Below are 19,997 nucleotides of genomic sequence, written 5' to 3'. Positions count from 1 at the left end.
TTGGGCATCTCTGTGTGGAATTTGCATGTTCTCCCTATGTTCTAATTTGGTTTCCTCCCACATTGCAAAAACATGCTAGGTTAATTGGTGACTCCAAATTGTCCATAGGTATGAATGTGAGTGTGAATGGTTGTTTGTCTATATGTGCCCTGTGATTGGCTGGCCACCAGTCCAGGGTGTACCCCGCCTTACGCCCGAAGACAGCTGGGATAGGCTCCAGCACCCCCGCGACCCTCGTGAGGAAAAAGCGGTAGAAAATGAATGAATGAATGACAATATATTGTCGGCATGGTAGAAAAGTGGTTTGGCCACACAGCTAAGAGACCCGGGTTCGATTCCCTGCTTGGGCATCTCTGTGTGGAGTTTGCATGTACTCTGGTTTCCTCCCACATTCCAAAAACATGCTAGGTTAATTGGCGACACCAAATTGTCCATAGGTATGAATGTGAGTGTGAATGGTTGTTTGTCTATATGTGCCCTGTTATTGGCTAACGACCAGTCCAGGGTGTACCCCGCCTATGAATGAATGAATGGTTATTTTTAGCCTTATGCATTATTTTAGCTGTTTGAAGATGAACTATATCAGCAAGTTGAAGTATTTGTGATTTTAGAAATAAGGAGTTAGTATGTTCTCTGTAGGCGGCATTATGAATTATCCTTACTGGCCTTTTTTGCAGTACATTTAACGAGTGAAGATTGCTTTTATAGTTATTAGCACAATATTTTCCACACAATAAGTAAGATATGGTAGAACCAGAGAGCAATAAAGAGTGTGGAGTGATTTCTGATTGAGAACAAATTTTGCTTTGTTCAATACTGAAATACAGTAAACCTCGGATATATCGGACTCGGATATATCGGAAATTCGCTCACAACGGACAGATAAAAAAGAACCGATTTTTCTGTAATGCATTTCCAATAAAAATTCATTGCATATATCGGATTTTTTATAACGGATTTCGCCTATTTCGGACAAAATCTCCAGTCCCGTTCCAATGCATTTCCATTAAATTTCCCTCGCATATATCGGATGGCCGCATCGTGGCGCTCCGATTCGCCGAATCGTGACAGGCCGCTATACGACGTCATTTGCAGCGTTTGCAGCGTTGCCTGCGCATCCAGGTACATTGGAAACATAGTCAAGGAAGTGCCTTTTTATAACGGATACAATCCGATTTACGCATATACCGGATATAAATCCGATATATGCGTAAAACGGACATTTTCCGGTATACGCATATAACGGATTTCGCTTATATCGGACAAAACCAGTGGGAACAATTGAATCCGATATATCCGAGGTTTACTGTATTTCTGGCCACCTTATGTTGTATATTTGTAATATGAGGTTTCCAGCTCATATTTTCATCTATTGTGATCCCCAGAAATTTCTTTTCGTTCACTCTTTCAATGTCCACACCGTCTATTTGGATTTGCATGATTTTAGTTTTATTTAGGTTAGAGTTAAACAATATTAGAAACATCAATAGGATTGCAGTACAACACACACTAATTCAACTCTAATTCTGTTGTTTACGTCCGTCGATACACAGAAGAGGAACATCTCTCAGGCGTTCTTGCTGTGCATGGGTGCGTGACGGAGCAATAGTGGGTCCAACTGCCTTAAACGCACCACATATAGCTGTGAGGGGATTAACCTCTTTGGGGATTACAACCAGTTTCTTTGCAATGTCTTCAGATTTACACTTTGTCTGTTTGCAAGAGACACAAGTGGCTCTCATAAACCCACATAATGACGTTAGATTGATTGACAGGAACAGAAAGTTCAGCATGGGAAAAAAAAAGTAAGAATGCCATTCTTTTGAATGTCCACAATGAAATCATTCATGGGTCAGAACATTCTTCATCCGCCAACACTTCTTACACTGAGGCGTCTACCTACCAACTCCCCATCACGCAAAAACACAACAAGGCTCTGTGCTCTGAGCAAACGATAAAAGAGTTCTTACCATGCCGGGACGGACAGTCACGGTTCTTACACCAACTAGCATGGTAGCAAACACGCCCACGCCAACCTATGTATCTTCACGTTTACACACCTAGCAAAGCTGCACAAGCCGCATTCTTCAGGTTTTCTTCACAGCCGCAAAGTGTCCTAACCCTGCCCGGCTGCGCCCTGCCCTCCCTGCAGTGACTCACTGACACAATCATGCACTTTTCGTTACACAACACCGCACAAAAGCAGGTCGCACAACATGAGTGGAATATAAGAAAGATGCAGGGATGTAAACTACATGTATGACGCTAATTGCATATGGCGTGGGTAGTGTATGTGGAAGATTTTGACCTCAGAATTTGACTTTAGGGCGGCACCGCGGGCGAGTGGTTAGCGCGCAGACCTCACAGCTAGGAGACCAGGGTTCAATTCCACCTTCGGGCATCTCTGTGTGGAGTTTGTATGTTCTCCCCGTGCATGCGTGGGTTTTCTCCGGGTATTCCGGTTTCCTCCCACATTCCAAAAACATGCTAGGTTAATTGGCGACTCCAAATTGTCCATAGGTATGAATGTGAGTGTGAATGGTTGTTTGTCTATATGTGCCCTGTGATTGGCTGGCCACCACTCCAGGGTGTACCCCGCCTCTTGCCCAAAGACAGCTGGGATAGGCTCCAGCACCCCCCGCGACCCTCGTGAGGAAAAGCGGTAGAAAATGAATGAATGAATTTGACTTCAGGGCGGCACGACGGTCAAAGTGGTTAGCGCGCAGACCTCACAGCTAGGAGACCAGGGTTCAATTCCACCCTCGGCCATCTCTGTGTGGAGTTTGCATGTTCTCCCCGTGCATGCGTGGGTTTTCTCCGGGTATTCCGGTTTCCTCCCACATTCCAAAAACATGCTAGGTTAATTGGCGACTCCAAATTGTCCATAGGTATGAATGTGAGTGTGAATGGTTGTTTGTCTATATGTGCCCTGTGATTGGCTGGCCACCACTCCAGGGTGTACCCCGCCTCTTGCCCAAAGACAGCTGGGATAGGCTCCAGCACCCCCACCACCCTCATAAGGTAGAAAATGAATGAAAGAATTTGACTTCACAGAAGTCAGCATCATTCAAGGTCAAACATCATGTCTGAAAATAAATCAATCAGATGATTAATTGTTTTGTACAGATGAATTCTGAATGAATTCTCGTTAACGTAACGCCAGCTGATGTTCAGACAATTTATGTAGGAAAAAGAAAGTAAACACCGTCGGTAAAGTTCAGATCTTTATTGTGTTCAGAATGAAATCCACCAGATTTTAAACACACATCCCACAGACAAAAATAAAGTTGGAATGAATACCATGTTGAACAAATTGCAGATACATTTAACAAGGTTTTTTTTTTTTTTTTTTGCACGCTACTTCATTCATGGTTAGTGGTTTGCTAACAAATTGTGACAACGGTGCACATCCGAAATGGCATGACTAGACTATTAGATCAAGTAAAAACGACGAGTGCAACAGCAGATGACGATGATACGTTCTGACAACTTGATACCACAGCAGGAATAGAAAAAAATATATGATTTTAAAGATATATTAAAGGTAAAAATAGTTAGTGATATACAGAATACACAGTCAGTGAATGTTCGCATGCATTCTATTAGTCCATCGTATTGCTTCTATTTTCTCCAGACACAGTGCTAGACTTTTTCGGAGGTTAATCGACGAGAGGTTGCATGGTAAAGTGGCGCGTCAGCTTGGCTTAACGAGACGAGGGGCTACTGCAGCCTGAAGCTGAGCAGCAGAACTGGTGGGCACCCTCATCCTCCCCCTCCGCTCTTGGAGGGGAGTGAAAATAGGACAGACAGAAGCAGACAGAAAAGAAGAGATTGAAGACAAGCGTGAGAGACAAACAAATCATATTTATGATGGGACAATAGAAATTGCGGGAACGGTATATAGCAGGGGTCGGGAACCTTTTTGGCTAAGAGAGCCATGAAGGCCAGATATTTTAAAATGTGTATCTGTGAGAGCCATATACATTTTGAATGCAATAAAATGTGTGCATTTTTGTGTAAGACCAACAGTTTTAGATATAATGGGCTCTAATTATGTAGACCAGGCACACTACCCCACGCCAATGGGGTGTGGCCAGCATACTTTCGTGAGCAGCGCAGTGTCTAATAAGAAATCAAATACTTGCTGCCATTAATGCAACTTCTGCTGCTGCATAGTTTTGAACCGTATTCAGTACACGTATTTCATTCTTTTGGCCATCTTTGCCAGAAGGCTTGGTTCTGCAGCTTTAGCTATTTGACTAAAGGAGGAAAGTTTACATTTACATTTTTTGACATCTCAATGACCGAGGTAGACTACACCATTACCCAGTAATAATCAAGTTTTGGTGTTTGACCTGGAAAATATCATCAGGAAAGATAGATATGGTTGGCCGTATTGCAGCAGAATATAGATGGATTTTTAACAGTCATTTATGTGATGGTTTACTTTAAAATGTTAGCAAAAATGCATTTTTATTGTGGTAAGAAATGCTTGAGAGTCAGATACAGTCATCAAAAGAGCCCTACCTGGCTCCCGAGCCATAGGTTCCCTACCTCTGGTATATAGTATAGAATGGACATGTCAATGCCTTCTACAGCCTTTAGGTGGCAGTGTTGGAGCATCATGCGGTCATGTGTCTGTGCCATGGAGGATGAATACAGGGTCAGAGGTCAGTCAGTTTGTTGCTTGGGAGTGGCGGGCGACTACATAAGTGCAGGGTAATCAGGCACATACTACGCACTACACTGTGGAACCCCTACAGTTGAATATAATCAGGATTTCAAAACTGGTTTTTCCTATGCAATAATGGAAAAGATAAATTCCACCACACTCTCAAAAGCCTTTAAAGGCGAGGCAAGTGTAATAATAAGATAACCACCAACAAAACATTCATGTCTTGCCTTGGATTGGAAGTGTGAGTCCTCCTACTTAACATAACCTCCCATTGGAATTCTTCTTCTTGTCTGCTCATGTTCATTTTCTCTTAATATGGAATATTCAGGCAGCTTTTGTTCCATTATTTACACAAGATAAGTCAAATGTAATGTTAATTATAGCTTGTTCTCGGCTGCACGGCGGTCGAGTGGTTAGCGCGCAGGCCTCACAGTTAGGAGACCCGAGTTCAATTCCACCCGTTGTGTGTGAAGTTTGCATGTTCTCCCCATGTGTGCGTGGGTACTACGGTTTCCTCCCAGAAAATTAATCGGCGACTCCAAATTGTCCATAGGTATGAATGTGAGTGTGAATGGTTGTTTGTCTATATGTGCCCTGTGATTGGCTGGCCACCAGTCCAGGGTGTACCCCGCCTCTCGCCCCAAGACAGCTGGGATAGGCTCCAGCACCCCACATGACCCTTGTGAGGATAAGCGGGACAAAATTAATGAATGTAATGTTCAAGGTAGGGCTGTAAAGAACAATTATTTTAATAACCGATTAATCTTTTTTTCCCCCTGATTAATCAAAAACATGTCTAATTTCAGCCGCATGATGGTTAAGTGGTTAGCGTGCTGGCCACACAGTCAGGAGACTGGGAAGACCTGGGTTCAAACCATGCATGCGTGGGGTTTTTCCGGGTATTCCGGTTTCCTCCCACATTCCAAAAACATGCTAGGTTAATTGGCGACTCCAAATTGTCCATAGGTATGAATGTGAGTGTGAATGGTTGTTTGTCTATATGTGCCCTGTGATTGGCTGGCCACCAGTCCAGGGTGTACCCCGCCTCTCGCCCCAAGACAGCTGGGATAGGCTCTAGCATACCTCCCGCGATCCATTAGCATATTTAAATAAAAAAAAGATTGATGACCAAAATAGTTGTTGAGTAATTGGGTAATTGACTCACCATTAATTAAATGTTGCAGCTGCAGTTCAGTTAAGTCCTTCTTTAAATGAAGTAATACATTCATTCATTCATTCATTTTCTACCGCTTATCCTTACGAGGGTCGCAGGGGGTGCTGGAGCCTATCCCAGCTGTCTTCGGGCGACAGGTACACCCTGGACTGGTGGCCAGCCAATCACAGGGCACATATAGACAAACAACCATTCACACTCACATTCATACCTATGGACAATTTGGAGTCGCTAATTAACCTAGCATGTTTTTTTGGAATGTGGGAGGAAACCGGAGTACCCGGAGAAAACCCACGCATGCACGGGGAGAACATGCAAACTCCACACAGAGATGGCCGAGGGTGGAATTGAACCCTGGTCTCCTAGCTGTGAGGTCTGCGTGCTAACCACTAGACCGCCGTGCCGCCACTGAAGTAATACAGCAAATGAATAAATGGTTCAAACTCTTTAGAAACTTTTTTTGATGATTTTCCAATTAGGAATTGTAATCGGTTCAAACGTAGAGGTTCCACTGTATAAATGAAGTGAAGGTGAAACCATTGGATTTTGGAGGTTGCGGACAGGCTTAGTTGAGGGGTGGAGGAACCTCCTTACCTGCCCTGCTGCTTTAAGCTTTGCTCAGTGGAAGGGCAGCAGTACTGATGGAGGCTGACGAAGCTGTGAACGGTTAGACTGCTGGAGAAGAGAGTGGCGAGGGCGGTGCCGCCCGCCGTTGTGGGAGTGCTGGGGGCTGAGGTGGGCTGCCCTGAGATGGACGGCGGCCGCACGCTGACAACAAGGAGCAGAGATGGAAGACACACACAAACACACACACACACAAACACACGAGCACATAAACACAAAGACAGAGAAAGCAGAGACACGGAGAGGATCAGCGACAAAGCGAGTGAAGCGAGAGAAGCCGCACATTAAGCGTGACGCAACATACAGCAGAATGACTTCAAAATGGACGCCACTTTTAAAAGCCAGCGTGGGAATATACGAATGTGGGAATGTCGTTATTAGAACAATACAAGAAGGAGGTCATTCTCAGAATGAGTCTGCCGGAGCGGAGTTAATGAATGAAAAAGTTTTCTTTGAGAAACTCCATAATGGATTACATAAATCTGGATCCGCTCTTGAAAAAGCGCACCTCAAACACAAAAGCATCTCTGTCCGCTCCTCCACCCCTGGCAGGAATGTTCCATCTGCAGATTGCAGAGAGCGGTGGCAGGAGATGAACATGTATGTAAATGACTGGGCTCTGGCTGCAGCCAGCTGCTGTCAAGGACACGCAGTCCCCGTCATTTGAGTAAAGAAGCGCAGAGAAGGCGGTGCGCTAACTTAGCTTGTGGAACGGGCAGCTGTGTTGACCGAACAAAACGGACTCTTTTGCCTCAGGCTGGCCACAGGAGGTGGAAATTAAATCCTATTTCAGGAAAAGTTGGGTAATTGATGGTTAAGAAAATCATCTGTAACAAATGTGTACAAATAATGCATCCCATAATTCATAATTCCATTCACCAACTTTCCATGATTTCATATTTTGTAGGATTTTTTGATTATTTGTTGCCAAATATGAGGCCAATACACACTTAAAAGCTTACAACAACAATAAACACACTTAATTCAATTTTACAAATAGTATCTGTACCATTGGGCTGCACGGCGGACAAGTGGTTAGCGCGCAGACCTCACAGCTAGGAAACCCGAGTTCAATTCCACCCTCCCCGTGCATGCGTGGGTTTTCTCCGGGTACTCCGGTTCCCTCCCACATTCTGAAAACATGCTAGGTTAATTAACGACTCCAAATTGTCCATAGGTATGAATGTGAGTGTGAATGGTTGTTTGTCTATATGTGCCCTGTGATTGGCTGGCCACCAGTCCAGGGTGTATCCCGCCTCTCGCCCAAAGACAGCTGGGATAGGCTCCAGCAACCCCCGAACTCTTGTGAGGAAAAAGCGATAGAAAATGAATGAATGAATGAATGAGTATCTGTACCATTGGGCTGCACGGCGGGCAAGTGGTTAGTGCGCAGACCTCACAGCTAGGAAACCCGAGTTCAATTCCACCCTCGGCCATCTCTGCATGGAGTTTGCATGTTCTCCCTGTGCATGCGTGGGTTTTCTCCGGGTACTCCGGTTTCCTCCCGCATTCCAAAAACATGCTAGGTTAATTGGCGACTCCAAATTGTCCATAGGTATGAATGTGAGTGTGAATGGTTGTTTGTCTATATGTGCCCTGTGATTGGCTAGCCACCAGTCCAGGGTGTATCCCGCCTCTCGCCCAAAGACAGCTGGGATAGGCTCCAGCACCCCCGCGACCCTTGTGAGGATAGGAGGATAGGAGATACTACTTATTCTTTGATTGGTATCGACCAACCACAACAGAGTGGGCAGACTGGGCGTGCCTGGAGGCGGGCCGTTTTTTTCACGTGAACCGCAAAATCCAAAGAAATACAGCTGAATAGGCGCAGATTCTGGAAGATCTATAAAGCTTTGTGTGCTGGTTATTGTGTGTAGCTGCTCTATAGGAGTCCGCAGACTTAACAGTCAATGCTGATCAACAGTGAGAGTATTAAAGCCAAAACTTGTTCCAGTGTAGTTCTTTGCCGAGATTAAAAACGTCACTACACAGTAGGAAGTTATTTTAAGAGTGCAGAACAAGTAAGAAAACACAGAAATGACAAGCTTGGAAAATGGCAAGATTGTAAGATTTTATCTGTGTAGGAAAAAAAAAATAAAAAAACAATGAACCTGCAGACATGTTCAATATTGGTAGTGGAGGAACTGTTATGTAAGTTGCGCTTGCGCACATATTTGTTTCACCAGCAACTATCTCCCGTCAGATCATCCCCACTATGAAAAAAAAGGGTAGGCTTGAACTGTACAGTCCCTGTACAGTGCCGCTGTACAAGACCATTTCTTGGTTTTTTAAAAAATAACTCTCATATACAGCTAAGGAAAAAAGTCAATATAAAGGTTAAAAGTGAAAGTGAAACGCAGAGAGGTTACAGGAAGTAACGCACCACATGCAGGTTTGAGGTGGTGTGTACTTCAAGAGTCGACAGAGGCTGCTGGCAGGAGCAAGCGTGGGAGGACGACAAGCTACATGAGAGTGGGAGAGGTCGAACATGGAGGAGGGCAAGGGTGAACCCAATCAGGAGCGGCGTGAACGACGGAGCGTGAAATGGGAACAGGATGCGGATGGTTGCTGGTGTCAGCTGTGTATGAATAGTGCGGGGGTGTCTGTGTGTAGGTAAGGCTATGTATAGACGCGGAGCGGTATCGGTCCATATCAGTGATTTTGGCAGCGGTGCCAAGCTTGCGGACGAGTAACAGTTGGTATGCGGTTCAGAAGGCAGCGGAGGGACCCAGCAGAGGTGGGCAAACCTGCTTTTCATTCAGTTAATAATGTGACAGGACTAGAAATACAAAAGATGAGTTGTGGATAGGCTGCACGGCGGTCGAGTGGTTAGCGCGCAGACCTCACAGCTAGGAGACCAGAGTTCAATCCCACCCTCGGCCATCTCTGTGTGGAGTTTGCATGTTCTCCCCGTGCATGCGTGGGTTTTCTCCGGGTACTCCGGTTTCCTCCCACATTCCAAAAACATGCTAGGTTAATTGGCGACTCCAAATTGTCCATAGGTATGAATGTGAGTGTGAATGGTTGTTTGTCTATATGTGCCCTGTGATTGGCTGGCCACCAGCCTGAAGACAGCTGGGATAGGCTCCAGCACCCCCAACCACCCTCATGAGGCTAAGCGGTAGAAAATGAATGAATGGTTATAATAATGATAATAGAATATTTAGAAATTATGTCATTATATAGTCACACAGACCTCACAGCTAGGAGACCAGGGTTCAATTCCACCCTCGACCATCTCTGTGTGGAGTTTGCGTGTTCTCCCCGTGCATGCGTGGGTTTTCTCCGGGTACTCCGGTTTCCTCCCACATTCCAAAAACATGCTAGGTTAATTGGCGACTCCAAATTGTCCATAGGTATGAATGTGAGTGTGAATGGTTGTTTGTCTATATGGGCCCTGTGATTGACTGGCAGTCCAATGAGTTGTAGATACCAGCATTTTGTTTACGTGATCGGTAACGGTATCGGCCGATTTCACTCATCGAATATCGGTATCGGCAGCCTAAAACCCTGATCCCAACATCCCCGATCCATCCAATCCTGACTTGGTCCCAGCCTCTTCAAATTAAACTTTCACCGTTTGTTGACCGATGTCTATGAAAGAGAGAGTGGGAGCGCTCTGCATCATCCCACCTCCATCGCGTGACCCCGCCTGACTCCTACTGACAAACAAAGACGTTTGATCACCACACATGCCGCGTTGTAGCCTAAAGTTAGGGGTGTTTTTTTGTACACACCGCCCCTCCCCTTCCATCAGTTTCAACCCACCCCCCCAACACACACACAAACACACTTTCCTCTGTACGCTCGAGTCTCCTGCTGCTTGGCAACAGTGTGGACTGCCTGTGTGGGCGTATGGCAACGAGTGCTAGGCAAAAGCTCGAGGAAGGAGGGGAACACTTACAGTTGCAATTGAATAATATAATATAACAGGCACCTGGGAGGTTCTGCACATGTGCAAGTGGAAAGAAAACCGTGGATCGTGGAGGTCGCTGTGACATTAAATGTGGAAAAACCGAAAGAAATGTATTTAGTTATTTGATGAAACTTAACCCGCGAGGAATATAATCTCTCAACGTTACGTCTCCTCAAGTCATCATTCAATCCCGCTTGGTTGTCTTTGACTACGCTCCTGCTCCCACTCCCACCCTCTCCTCTCTCTATTCTGTGTCTCTCTCGCCCACTGAGTTCTTCACAGAAGAGCTCACGGCGTTCCCACGGTAACCAGTCTTGCTATTTTGCTCCACAGAACATGCGCGTGACTGTTTGACAAACATCCTGCATCTTTGGAAAATGATTACTGAAGATTACTGAAGGAGTCCACTCCGGTGCTAAATGCCGTGCTTGGCTAGCTGGGAAGGTTTCACGACTAGATCCACTCGGTTGTGATTGACATGCCGATACCAGCCTCCTCTTTACAGGAAGTGAGCAAAAACCACTAATTTCTGCTCTGTGAAGTGCCACAGCTGATGCTCAGACAAAGACGCCATTTTAAAAAAACGTGAGGAGGGGGGTGGGGGGGTGGGGGGTAAATGAATGTATTTGGATTGTTGCAATTTGAAATGTAATATCGTAACTTTGGTCTTCACGGTTTCCACAGCAACTATTTCTCTCAGAGCTGTGGTGACCCAAGGACATTTCACTTCCTGTGAAAAACATGGGAGACGTTCACTTGCTTACCAATGACGGACACGCCGGTCTTCTTATCGTCTTATAATCATTAATTATGATATGAAACCATAAACCACTTAAACCTGTTTGTTCTATGAATGTGCCGAGTGAAAAAAAAAAAAAACACCACAAAGACTCTGCATGCTCAAAAATGAAGAGTAGAAGGTATAAACACCACCCACATTCGGGTTGCTTCCCACACACACACACACACACACACATGATTTCAATTGAAGACATCTTCAGCAGTCATTAGCACTGTTGCAACATATTTTGATTCAAGTCCTAAACCATCCTTGTCAATCTATGCCCTGAAATGGAAAAGGAGAAGGAGAATGACAGCTGCTGTTTGACTGTCCCACTGCACTATGGCTGACACTACATAGGATGTAAAGGTACTGCCCATATATTATAATCATGTCCATCAATCAGCCTGTAAGTAAGAATGTCTTGAACCAGTCATGATGTGCTATATATATCACTATATTGACACTTACTATGGTACACATTATGGCATTGGATGCTCATATCACCTTGTACTTTGGTATGTGACAAAAAATTAAAAAATATTTAAATTAAAAAAAATATTAAAAATGTAAAAAAAATATATATAAAAAATAGAAATATTTTTTTTATTAAATTTTTTAATAAAAAAAAAAAAAAATAAATTATATTAGGAAGGGGTCGAGTGGTTAGCGCTCAGACCTCACAGCTAGAGAACCAGAGTTCAATCTCACCCTCGGCCATCTCTGTGTGGAGTTTGCATGTTCTCCCCGTGCATGCGTGGGTTTTCTCCGAGTACTCCGGTTTCCTCCCACATTCCAAAAACATGCTAGGTTAATTGGCGACAGCTGGGATAGGCTCCAGCACCCCCCACGACCCTTGTGAGGAAAAGCGGTAGAAAATGAATGAATGAATGAATAAATGTGCCCTGTGATTGGATGGCGACCAGTCCAGGGTGTACCCCCCCTCTCGCCCGAAGACAGCTGGGATAGGCTCCAGCACTGCCACGACCCTTTTGAGGAAAAGCAATACAAAATGAATGAATGAATGAATAAATGTGCCCTGTGATTGGCTGGCGACCAGTCCAGGGTGTACCCCCCCTCTCGCCCGAAGACAGCTGGGATAGGCTCCAGCACCGCCGCAACCCTTGTGAGGAAAAGCGGTAGAAAATGAATGAATGAATGAATAAATGTGCCCTGTGATTGGCTGGCGACCAGTCCAGGGTGTACCCCGCCTCTTGCCCGAAGACAGCTGGGATAGGCTCCAGCACCCCCCACGACCCTTGTGAGGAAAAAGCGGTAGAAAATGAATGAATGAAAAACTTAAACTATATTAGGAAAACAGGAAGTGAACAAATGTAACAGTTACTGATTGTAAAAGTACCAGATGGAGGGGTAGGATTTAATAAGCTTTGCTTCTTCCTACTCCTTTTGGACATGTGGAACTGGGAACTGATTATGGGATGCATTCAATTGTAATCTGATGCATGTTGAAATGAAATAAAACCATTACCATTACCATTACCATTACCAAGTGTGCACGGGAAGGGGATAGAAAAGTGAACAACGCTCAGTTAGTCTGAGTCACAGCTCCAGCAGTAGGAAACAGTGAGGGGAAGATAGCGACTGTATGTGGGTATGTACGTATGCGTATGCGTATGAGAGAGCCAGAGGGGGAGTTATAAAATTAGTAAATTAAGCTCCTTCTGAAACAAAAGCCCATTAGCGATATCCACATTGCCACAATTAACACCAATTTCCGAACGCGACGAGCACATAACCGCGAGGCTGCGTGTGTGAAGAGGCACATAAATGGGAGCAGTGGAGCACCTTCGCTCGGCCCGTATGAGCTTTAAAGCGTTCCACCGTGACAGCTAAAGAGACACGAAGAAGGCACCGTGAAGTCCTTTTTTGGTGTTATATAACGGTGTTGCTCTCCATATCAGCGCCACCGAGGCCTCCAGCTGACCCTGATGCTCGTCCTCATGCTGCCACTGCAACAAGAGGAAGCGTCACATTGTGGCGAGACCGGGACGAGGACTACGGGGTGTCTAATAATGGACAACCCAGGTATAAGAACAGTGCGCTCGCATGCACAGAAATTATATACGACCACCCTCGGGCCTGTAGTAATTATACTGTGATTACACTAATTAATCTCATGCTCTCAGTATGAGCCATCCTTCTCCTTTGCACACATTTTTAGGCTCAACGTTATATAAAGAGACACACACGTGACCTCACCTAAAATTAACCATAAAAGTAACAAAAATGTGCTTCTATATAACATCACATCACCCGGAGGCCTCGCATTGTTCACAGTGCTATTAGTGGGAGGAGGGGAACAAGGCAGGCTCAGGACAGCTGTTTACAAGACAACCGCGGGGAGGAGACTCTTGGTACGGATGCAGCAGCTGCCGCACGCATGGAAACAAAAAACAAAAAAAAAGCCGATGATGAATTATGGGTGATGTGAGGAGCGGCGAGCCAAAGGGCAGACACGAGCACGCTGGCTGAAGGACTAAAAAAGCAATTAGATAATAAAAACAAAAGGCAACTCTCTTAGCGCTGCTCTTGCTCAGGCTCGCCATCCCCTCGGCGTCTACGCACCCTGACAACAGATGGCGAATCCATGTGTGTTCCACCTTTTTTCTTTTAGACCTACTGAGTAAGTTCATATCCTCTTCCTGTTTCCGCTGCCTAATTTTTATAAAATTTACACGGGGGGTTTAATATGTGGTGGCCAGACAGCAACAGGATGCTACTAGTTGTTCTGACCCTCCCTCCATAGACATGCAGCCATAGGTACTGGAATGGCTTATTTCATTTGAACGTGCATCAGATTACAATTGAATGCATCACATAATCAGTTCACAGTTCCACATGTCCAAAAGGAGTAGGAAGAAGCAAAGCTTATTAAATCCTACCCCTCCATCTGGTACTTTTACAATCAGTCACTGTTACATTTGTTCACTTCCTGCTTTCCTAATATTCATTCATTCATTCATTCATTCATTTTCTACCACTTGTCCCCATGAGGGTCGCGGGGGTGCTGGAGCCTATCCCAGCTGTCTTCGGGCAAGAGGTGGGGTACACTCTGGACTGGTCGCCAGCCAATCACAGGGCAAATTTATTCATTCATTTTCTATCACTTTTCCTCACAAGGGTTGCTGGAGCCTATCCCAGCACTATCCCAGAGTAGGAAGAAGCAAAGCTTATTAAATCCTACCCCTCCATCCGGTACTTTTACAATCAGTAACGGTTACATTTGTTCACTTCCTGCTTTCCTAATATAGTTTAAGTTTTTCATTCATTCATTTTCTACCGCTTTTTCCTCACGAGGGTTGCGGGAATGCTGGAGCCTATCCCAGCTGTCTTCGGGCAAGAGGCGGGGTACACCCTGGACTGGTCGCCAGCCAATCACAGGGCACATTTATTCATTCATTTTCTACCGCTTTTCCTCACAAGAGTTGTGGGGGGTGCTGGAGCCTATCCCAGCACTATCCCAGAGTAGGAAGAAGCAAAGCTTATTAAATTCTACTACTCCATCTGTTACTTTTACAATCAGTAACTGTTACATTTGTTCACTTCCTGCTTTCCTAATATAATTTATGTATTTTTTTTACTTTATTTTATTAATTTTGTGTTTTTAATTTTTTTATTTTTTGTCACCTACCGAAGTACTAGGTGATATGAGCATCCAATGCCATAATGGGTACCATAGTGCGTGTCAATATAGTGATATATATAGCACATCATGACTGGTTCAAGACTCTTCATCCTTGTATTTAGCAAACATCAACTGCTTGTATTGTTTCTTGAATTGGCTCATCGTTGTGCATTGTTTGACTTCCTTACTCAATCCATTCCATAGTTTGATTCCACATACTGAAATGCTATGGCTAGCATAACGTAGTCCTAGCATAGAAGTGTTTCAAATGTACTTCTTCCCTGAGACTGTAAATAACAAGGGACAATCCATAACAGTATTTAATCGTGTTTAATAACTAATATGTGCTTCCGTCTAATGACTAAGACGCCCCTAAGGGATGAGAGGAGGCAGTTTGAGTCGACGAGGGATTTAGCGGAGTCTGAATCAGAGACTGATAAGAGGATTGGGACTTAGTGAAAACAGATAGTGTCAAAATAAAAATGATTGCGCCACGTAAGACTGACACATTCCATTTCACTATTTTCTTCGACAAAAAAATTGCTGCCTGCTAAAGAAACATAATGCAGAGTTGACTAGTGTATATGTGTGTGACTGTGCGTATTATAATATCATAAACAAGGACGGATGCACTTGCCGTATTCCGAAGCTTACAGCACTCTAACTTAAGGTCAGTCATGAGTTGGAGACACATCATATGCTTCTAGGGGCTCGGTTTTAGGCGGATTTGAAAAAATAAAAACGTCACATCGAACACATTAAGGGCAAATATGACAGATATGACATGGTCACCTCATTAAAGCAAAGTGGCCTTTTGGAGAGATATTGCTACGCTGATAAAATGCACGTCAAAGTACCGCAGTCTATGAATATGAAGCTTGTTTGACCTATTATTCTTTTCCCACTTTTCCGATCTATAAATGTAGTTAGGATGTTGTAGTCTCATGTTAAACGACGCCAAAGTTTCAGATAATAAGGTTTGTGCATTCGGAAGTGAGCCCTGAAAGAAGTTTAGGATGGTTCAAAACGCTCAGTTTCAGAGGGCGTGGTAAAACTATTCTTTTGTGATGTCACAGAGGAGCGGGCTTCCTTATGGGCGTGGCTTCCCCAAGCTCTTTTTCTTTGTATATTAGGGCAGAAGTTATTGTATTTGGTGATTCCCAACAAGAGGAAAATATTTTCATCCGTCAATGGAACTGTTTGTGCGCATGAACGTGAAATATCCACCAAACTGTTGCTGAAGCCGGGAAAGGAACCACAGTGGTCAACGATGTCTGGTACTTTAGCAAAAAAGCGTAATGATCAAACTTCCACTACCAATATTGTGCCAAAACTGTCTGCAGTTAGTAAACGCGACACCCTCATGTCCGGCTTCTGAGCTCCCACGGCAAAGTGTGTCGAACGTGTGACCACATCACACCAGAGTGGGTGTGCTAAGAGGCAAAGCGTGGGTGGAAAAAATTACAACAGATCGTTTTGGCGGGAAGCACAAATCAAATACAGCTGGAATAGGTGCAGATTATGGAAGATGGAGAAAGTTTTCTGCGCGGGTTATTGTGTGTAGCTGCTCTATAGGAGTCCACAACTCAATACAAAAGGGTCGGAAAATGAGCTTAATAGATTCCTAAAACATGCTAAGTTAATTGGCGACAAATTGTCCATAGGTATGAATGTGAGTGTGAATGGTTGTTTGTCTATATGTGCCCTGTGATTGGCTGGCGACCAGTCCAGGGTGTACCCCGCCTCTCGCCCGAAGACAGCTGGGATAGGCTCCAGCAACATAATTTCTATTCTTGGCATTCATTATTTGACTTGACTTTGGTTAGCACACAGGCCTCACAGCTAGGAGACCCGAGTTCAACTCCACCCTCGGCCATCTCTGTGTGGAGTTTGTATGTTTTCCCCGTGCATGCGTGGGTTTTCTCCGGGTACTCCGGTTTCCTCCCACATTCCAAAAACATGCTAGGTTAATTGGCGACTCCAAATTGTCCATAGGTATGAATGTGAGTGTGAATGGTTGTTTGACTATATGTGCCCTGTGATTGGCTGCGACCCTCGGATATGGATAAGCGGTAGAAAATGAATGAATGAATGAATGAATGAATGAATGAAAGGTCCCCTTTAAATGATGTAATCAGTTACGCCCATGACGGACCAAATCAATATGAACCAAACACCAACAGTGCCATATTGATTAATTATTGATTAATTCCTGTAGCTCTACTTCCAACCCAAATAGACACCATGGTGTCTTACTATAACTCAACCCTTGCAATTCACCTTTGTTCCTCTATCTATGTCAGCAACTTACACAGTACTGACACTCAAAACAATAACATTCTCTTCCACTAGATGGCAGAAGTTAATATATCAGCAGTCTAGCCACGTGTTGCCATTCATACAACAGAATAAGTCATGGCACGCTTCCAATGTAAAATATGTCCCTTGGCACGTTCAAGTTTACGAACCACTGAACTACACACACACAATAATAAACATACTGTAAAAACACAACTGAGCATTATTACATTATTACCTCTGCCAAGCACAAGCAGAGCGGAGGTTATGTTTGTGCCGATATTAATCTGAAGCATTTGATTTGATTTATGATTTGGACTACATCAATAACACTAGTGATGTCACAAGAGGCACAATGATCCGTAATAAAAACAGGCAACTGCAGTAACCCACCCCAAAAAAATAACTTCCTGTCCGCCTGTCACTCAGCTCCCCCAGGGAACACATTTATAGCAACACACACAAGTCTTATTTATGTCTTAAACGGCTTATTTACTGTTATTATGTGTACAAAATTGGGTAATATAAATGTAAAGGTGACTATAGGGGTGTTAGTTCATAACGTGTGACATAAGAGACTTACTTTCTGCGAATGGTGGCGCTGGTGTTGGTGTCTGTGCTGTCGGTGCGTTCAAGGTGGTCTCGTTCAGTGGTAGACGAGCCACAGGAGAGACCACGGGTCAGCCTGGTGTGCGTCCTCCTCTCCCTGGATCCCGGCGTGGTGGCGGACCCGGCTTTGGTCTGAGCTGAAGAGGCGCCGCCGTCTCCATCATCATGATGGATGGGAAGCGACAGAGGCTGGCTGTGATTGTGGTTCTGCTCCAAGCCAGCGGTCCGAGGGCTGCGATCCTGCCTCAGGCCCTGGTTCTCCTGGCTGACGCGGTCTAGCTGGCCTTCCAGCTCCTCGATGCGCCGCCGTTGGGTCTCCAGGAGCTTGGCCTGGCTCTCGATGATGTTATTGAGTTCCAGGAGGTACTCCACGGCCCGGTTGGGGCTCTCCGGGCTGGCCTCCATGGCAGAGGCCCTGCCTTTGGCGGTGAAAGCCACCGCTGCTTCGACCCCAAAAAGGGCCGCGATCCACCCCCCCCACCAGCCCTGATGAGTTGGGGGGAGGGAGGCACCAATGAAGGCTCTGCTTAAAATGAACTATTAGTGTCAAGTAGTCAGAAACAGGAGGTCATAGAGAAGAAGGATGTCAGGATGACTACATATCATCAAACGGGAGGGCAGACATGAGCATTAGAGCATCTTAGGAGCCTTTTGAGGTGTTGCCATGCAGAGAAGAAGGTTCAACGTTGAAAAGCGAGCTGTAGATTTTCTCATTTCGTGCCCCCAGGAGCATGGCAAATCAGTATGGAATAGTTTAACAGTGTCAGCCATCATTATTTTTACATTAATGAAAATAATCAAATGGAAAGTGTAAGGTTATCTAAATGTACTTGGTAGGATGACTAAAATGTTTCTAATGAGTCAATCAGCAGTCTTCCAAACACACACACACAGTGGCCTTTCTATTTATGATCTATCAGTAATAATCAGGCAGTGTCAGTCATTACATAACTCAGAAGATTATTCTCCCTCCCACACTGAAGATCCCCACCGTGCGAGTCTCTTTCAACCCATGGCTCGATGCGTCTTCACGGCTTGGAAAGTAAGCAAAGTTGCCTTACGAAGTTTATTCTTCAGATCCAGCGGCTCCCCTCCGGTGCTCTCTTCCGAAACCACATCCTTTGGGTTTTTCACTCGGTCCCCCAAAGTGACACGGTGTGGGATTATACATCCAGCAGCAATAACGCAGCACGTACTTACACGTCACGCGCGTTTGGAGACTCGCCAAGGGGGGGGGAGAAACTCCTCAGGAGGGCTTAATAAAAGATTCTGCGACTGCCCCAAAAAAGTCTGAAGTGGACGCAAGCGAGTCTTGAAAGTGCGCCTCTATTTTACAGCTAAGACACAAATAAAAAGGCGTATTTTTGGTACTTGTCTAAAACGACTTTAACAGGTGTTTTGTCGCTAATCCATTATAAATGGCGCGCAAAGACGCCTCCCGCGCGCCCGGACTGCAGAATTACGTGCGGTTTTTGCCTCTGGAGCGCTTCAATGTCACGTGCACGGTAATGATGAACTTCTGGTCGGGTCTTTCAAAATAAAGCACTACGGAAGCTGACTGATTTCCTAACTGAAAACCCAAATGACGACACCAGACATTTTAAATGTTAAGATTTACTCAATTGTTATATTGTTCGTTTAATGCCATCTGTGCCATTTACAATGTATCGAACATTGTTTTCATTCAAGGGGAATGTACTGCACAGCGACCGGAAACGAACAGACCGAATGTCATTGTGTGCCTTTAAATCTAAATAACAAAAAAATTACCAACATGTGTCACTTATTATTTTAATTTTTATTAAGAAATGTGAGATGCGTAACTTATTTTTACAAAATAAATACACGGCAGTTGGAGGTGATTTTATTCTGAAGGTGTATCCACAGCTCCCTTATTTCCTCATCGAGTAGCTTTACACCGTCAGGAGCCTTAAGGAGCACATGTATCAAAGATCATATATCATTTTTCATGTAGTATAAATGACACATTTCAGTACAAATAAAGCCATTTTGTGTCAAAACACTGAAAAAAAACGAAAACTGGTGTTGATTCAAGCTACTTTTTACTAACTAGCCCCGAGTGCTAAAGCTAAGATGTGTTTTGTTCAGCTAGCTTAGCATGTATTGACTTACACTGGATTGGGTATTAGCATGTTAGCATGTTTTAACATCCGCAAGTTTGGACACCCCCTGAGCTGAGTTTGCTGCTGTGATGCGCCCACTTGAACAGAAGGCAGCAGCTTTGGACAAGACAAAAAGAAAACACGCAGGCCC

The 19,997-nt window shown here is 44.6% G+C and overlaps 1 protein-coding gene across 1 annotated transcript in view; it reads right to left on the bottom strand.

Annotated features, from left to right (window-relative positions):
- Positions 1 to 19,232, bottom strand: part of iqsec2b (IQ motif and Sec7 domain ArfGEF 2b) — a 33,081-nt gene extending 13,849 nt beyond the window's left edge. The window contains exon 1 of the mRNA XM_058050603.1: positions 17,698 to 19,232. Coding sequence (XP_057906586.1) covers positions 17,698 to 18,128 — 431 coding nt within the window. The 5' untranslated portion in view covers positions 18,129 to 19,232. The remainder of the gene's footprint in view (positions 1 to 17,697) is intronic.
- Positions 19,233 to 19,997: the final 765 nt, after the last annotated feature.

The sequence above is a fragment of the Doryrhamphus excisus genome, chromosome 16 (genome assembly GCF_030265055.1).
Source record: "Doryrhamphus excisus isolate RoL2022-K1 chromosome 16, RoL_Dexc_1.0, whole genome shotgun sequence".
Lineage (NCBI taxonomy): Eukaryota > Metazoa > Chordata > Actinopteri > Syngnathiformes > Syngnathidae > Doryrhamphus > Doryrhamphus excisus.
This window is presented reverse-complemented; position numbering and strand designations above follow the sequence as displayed.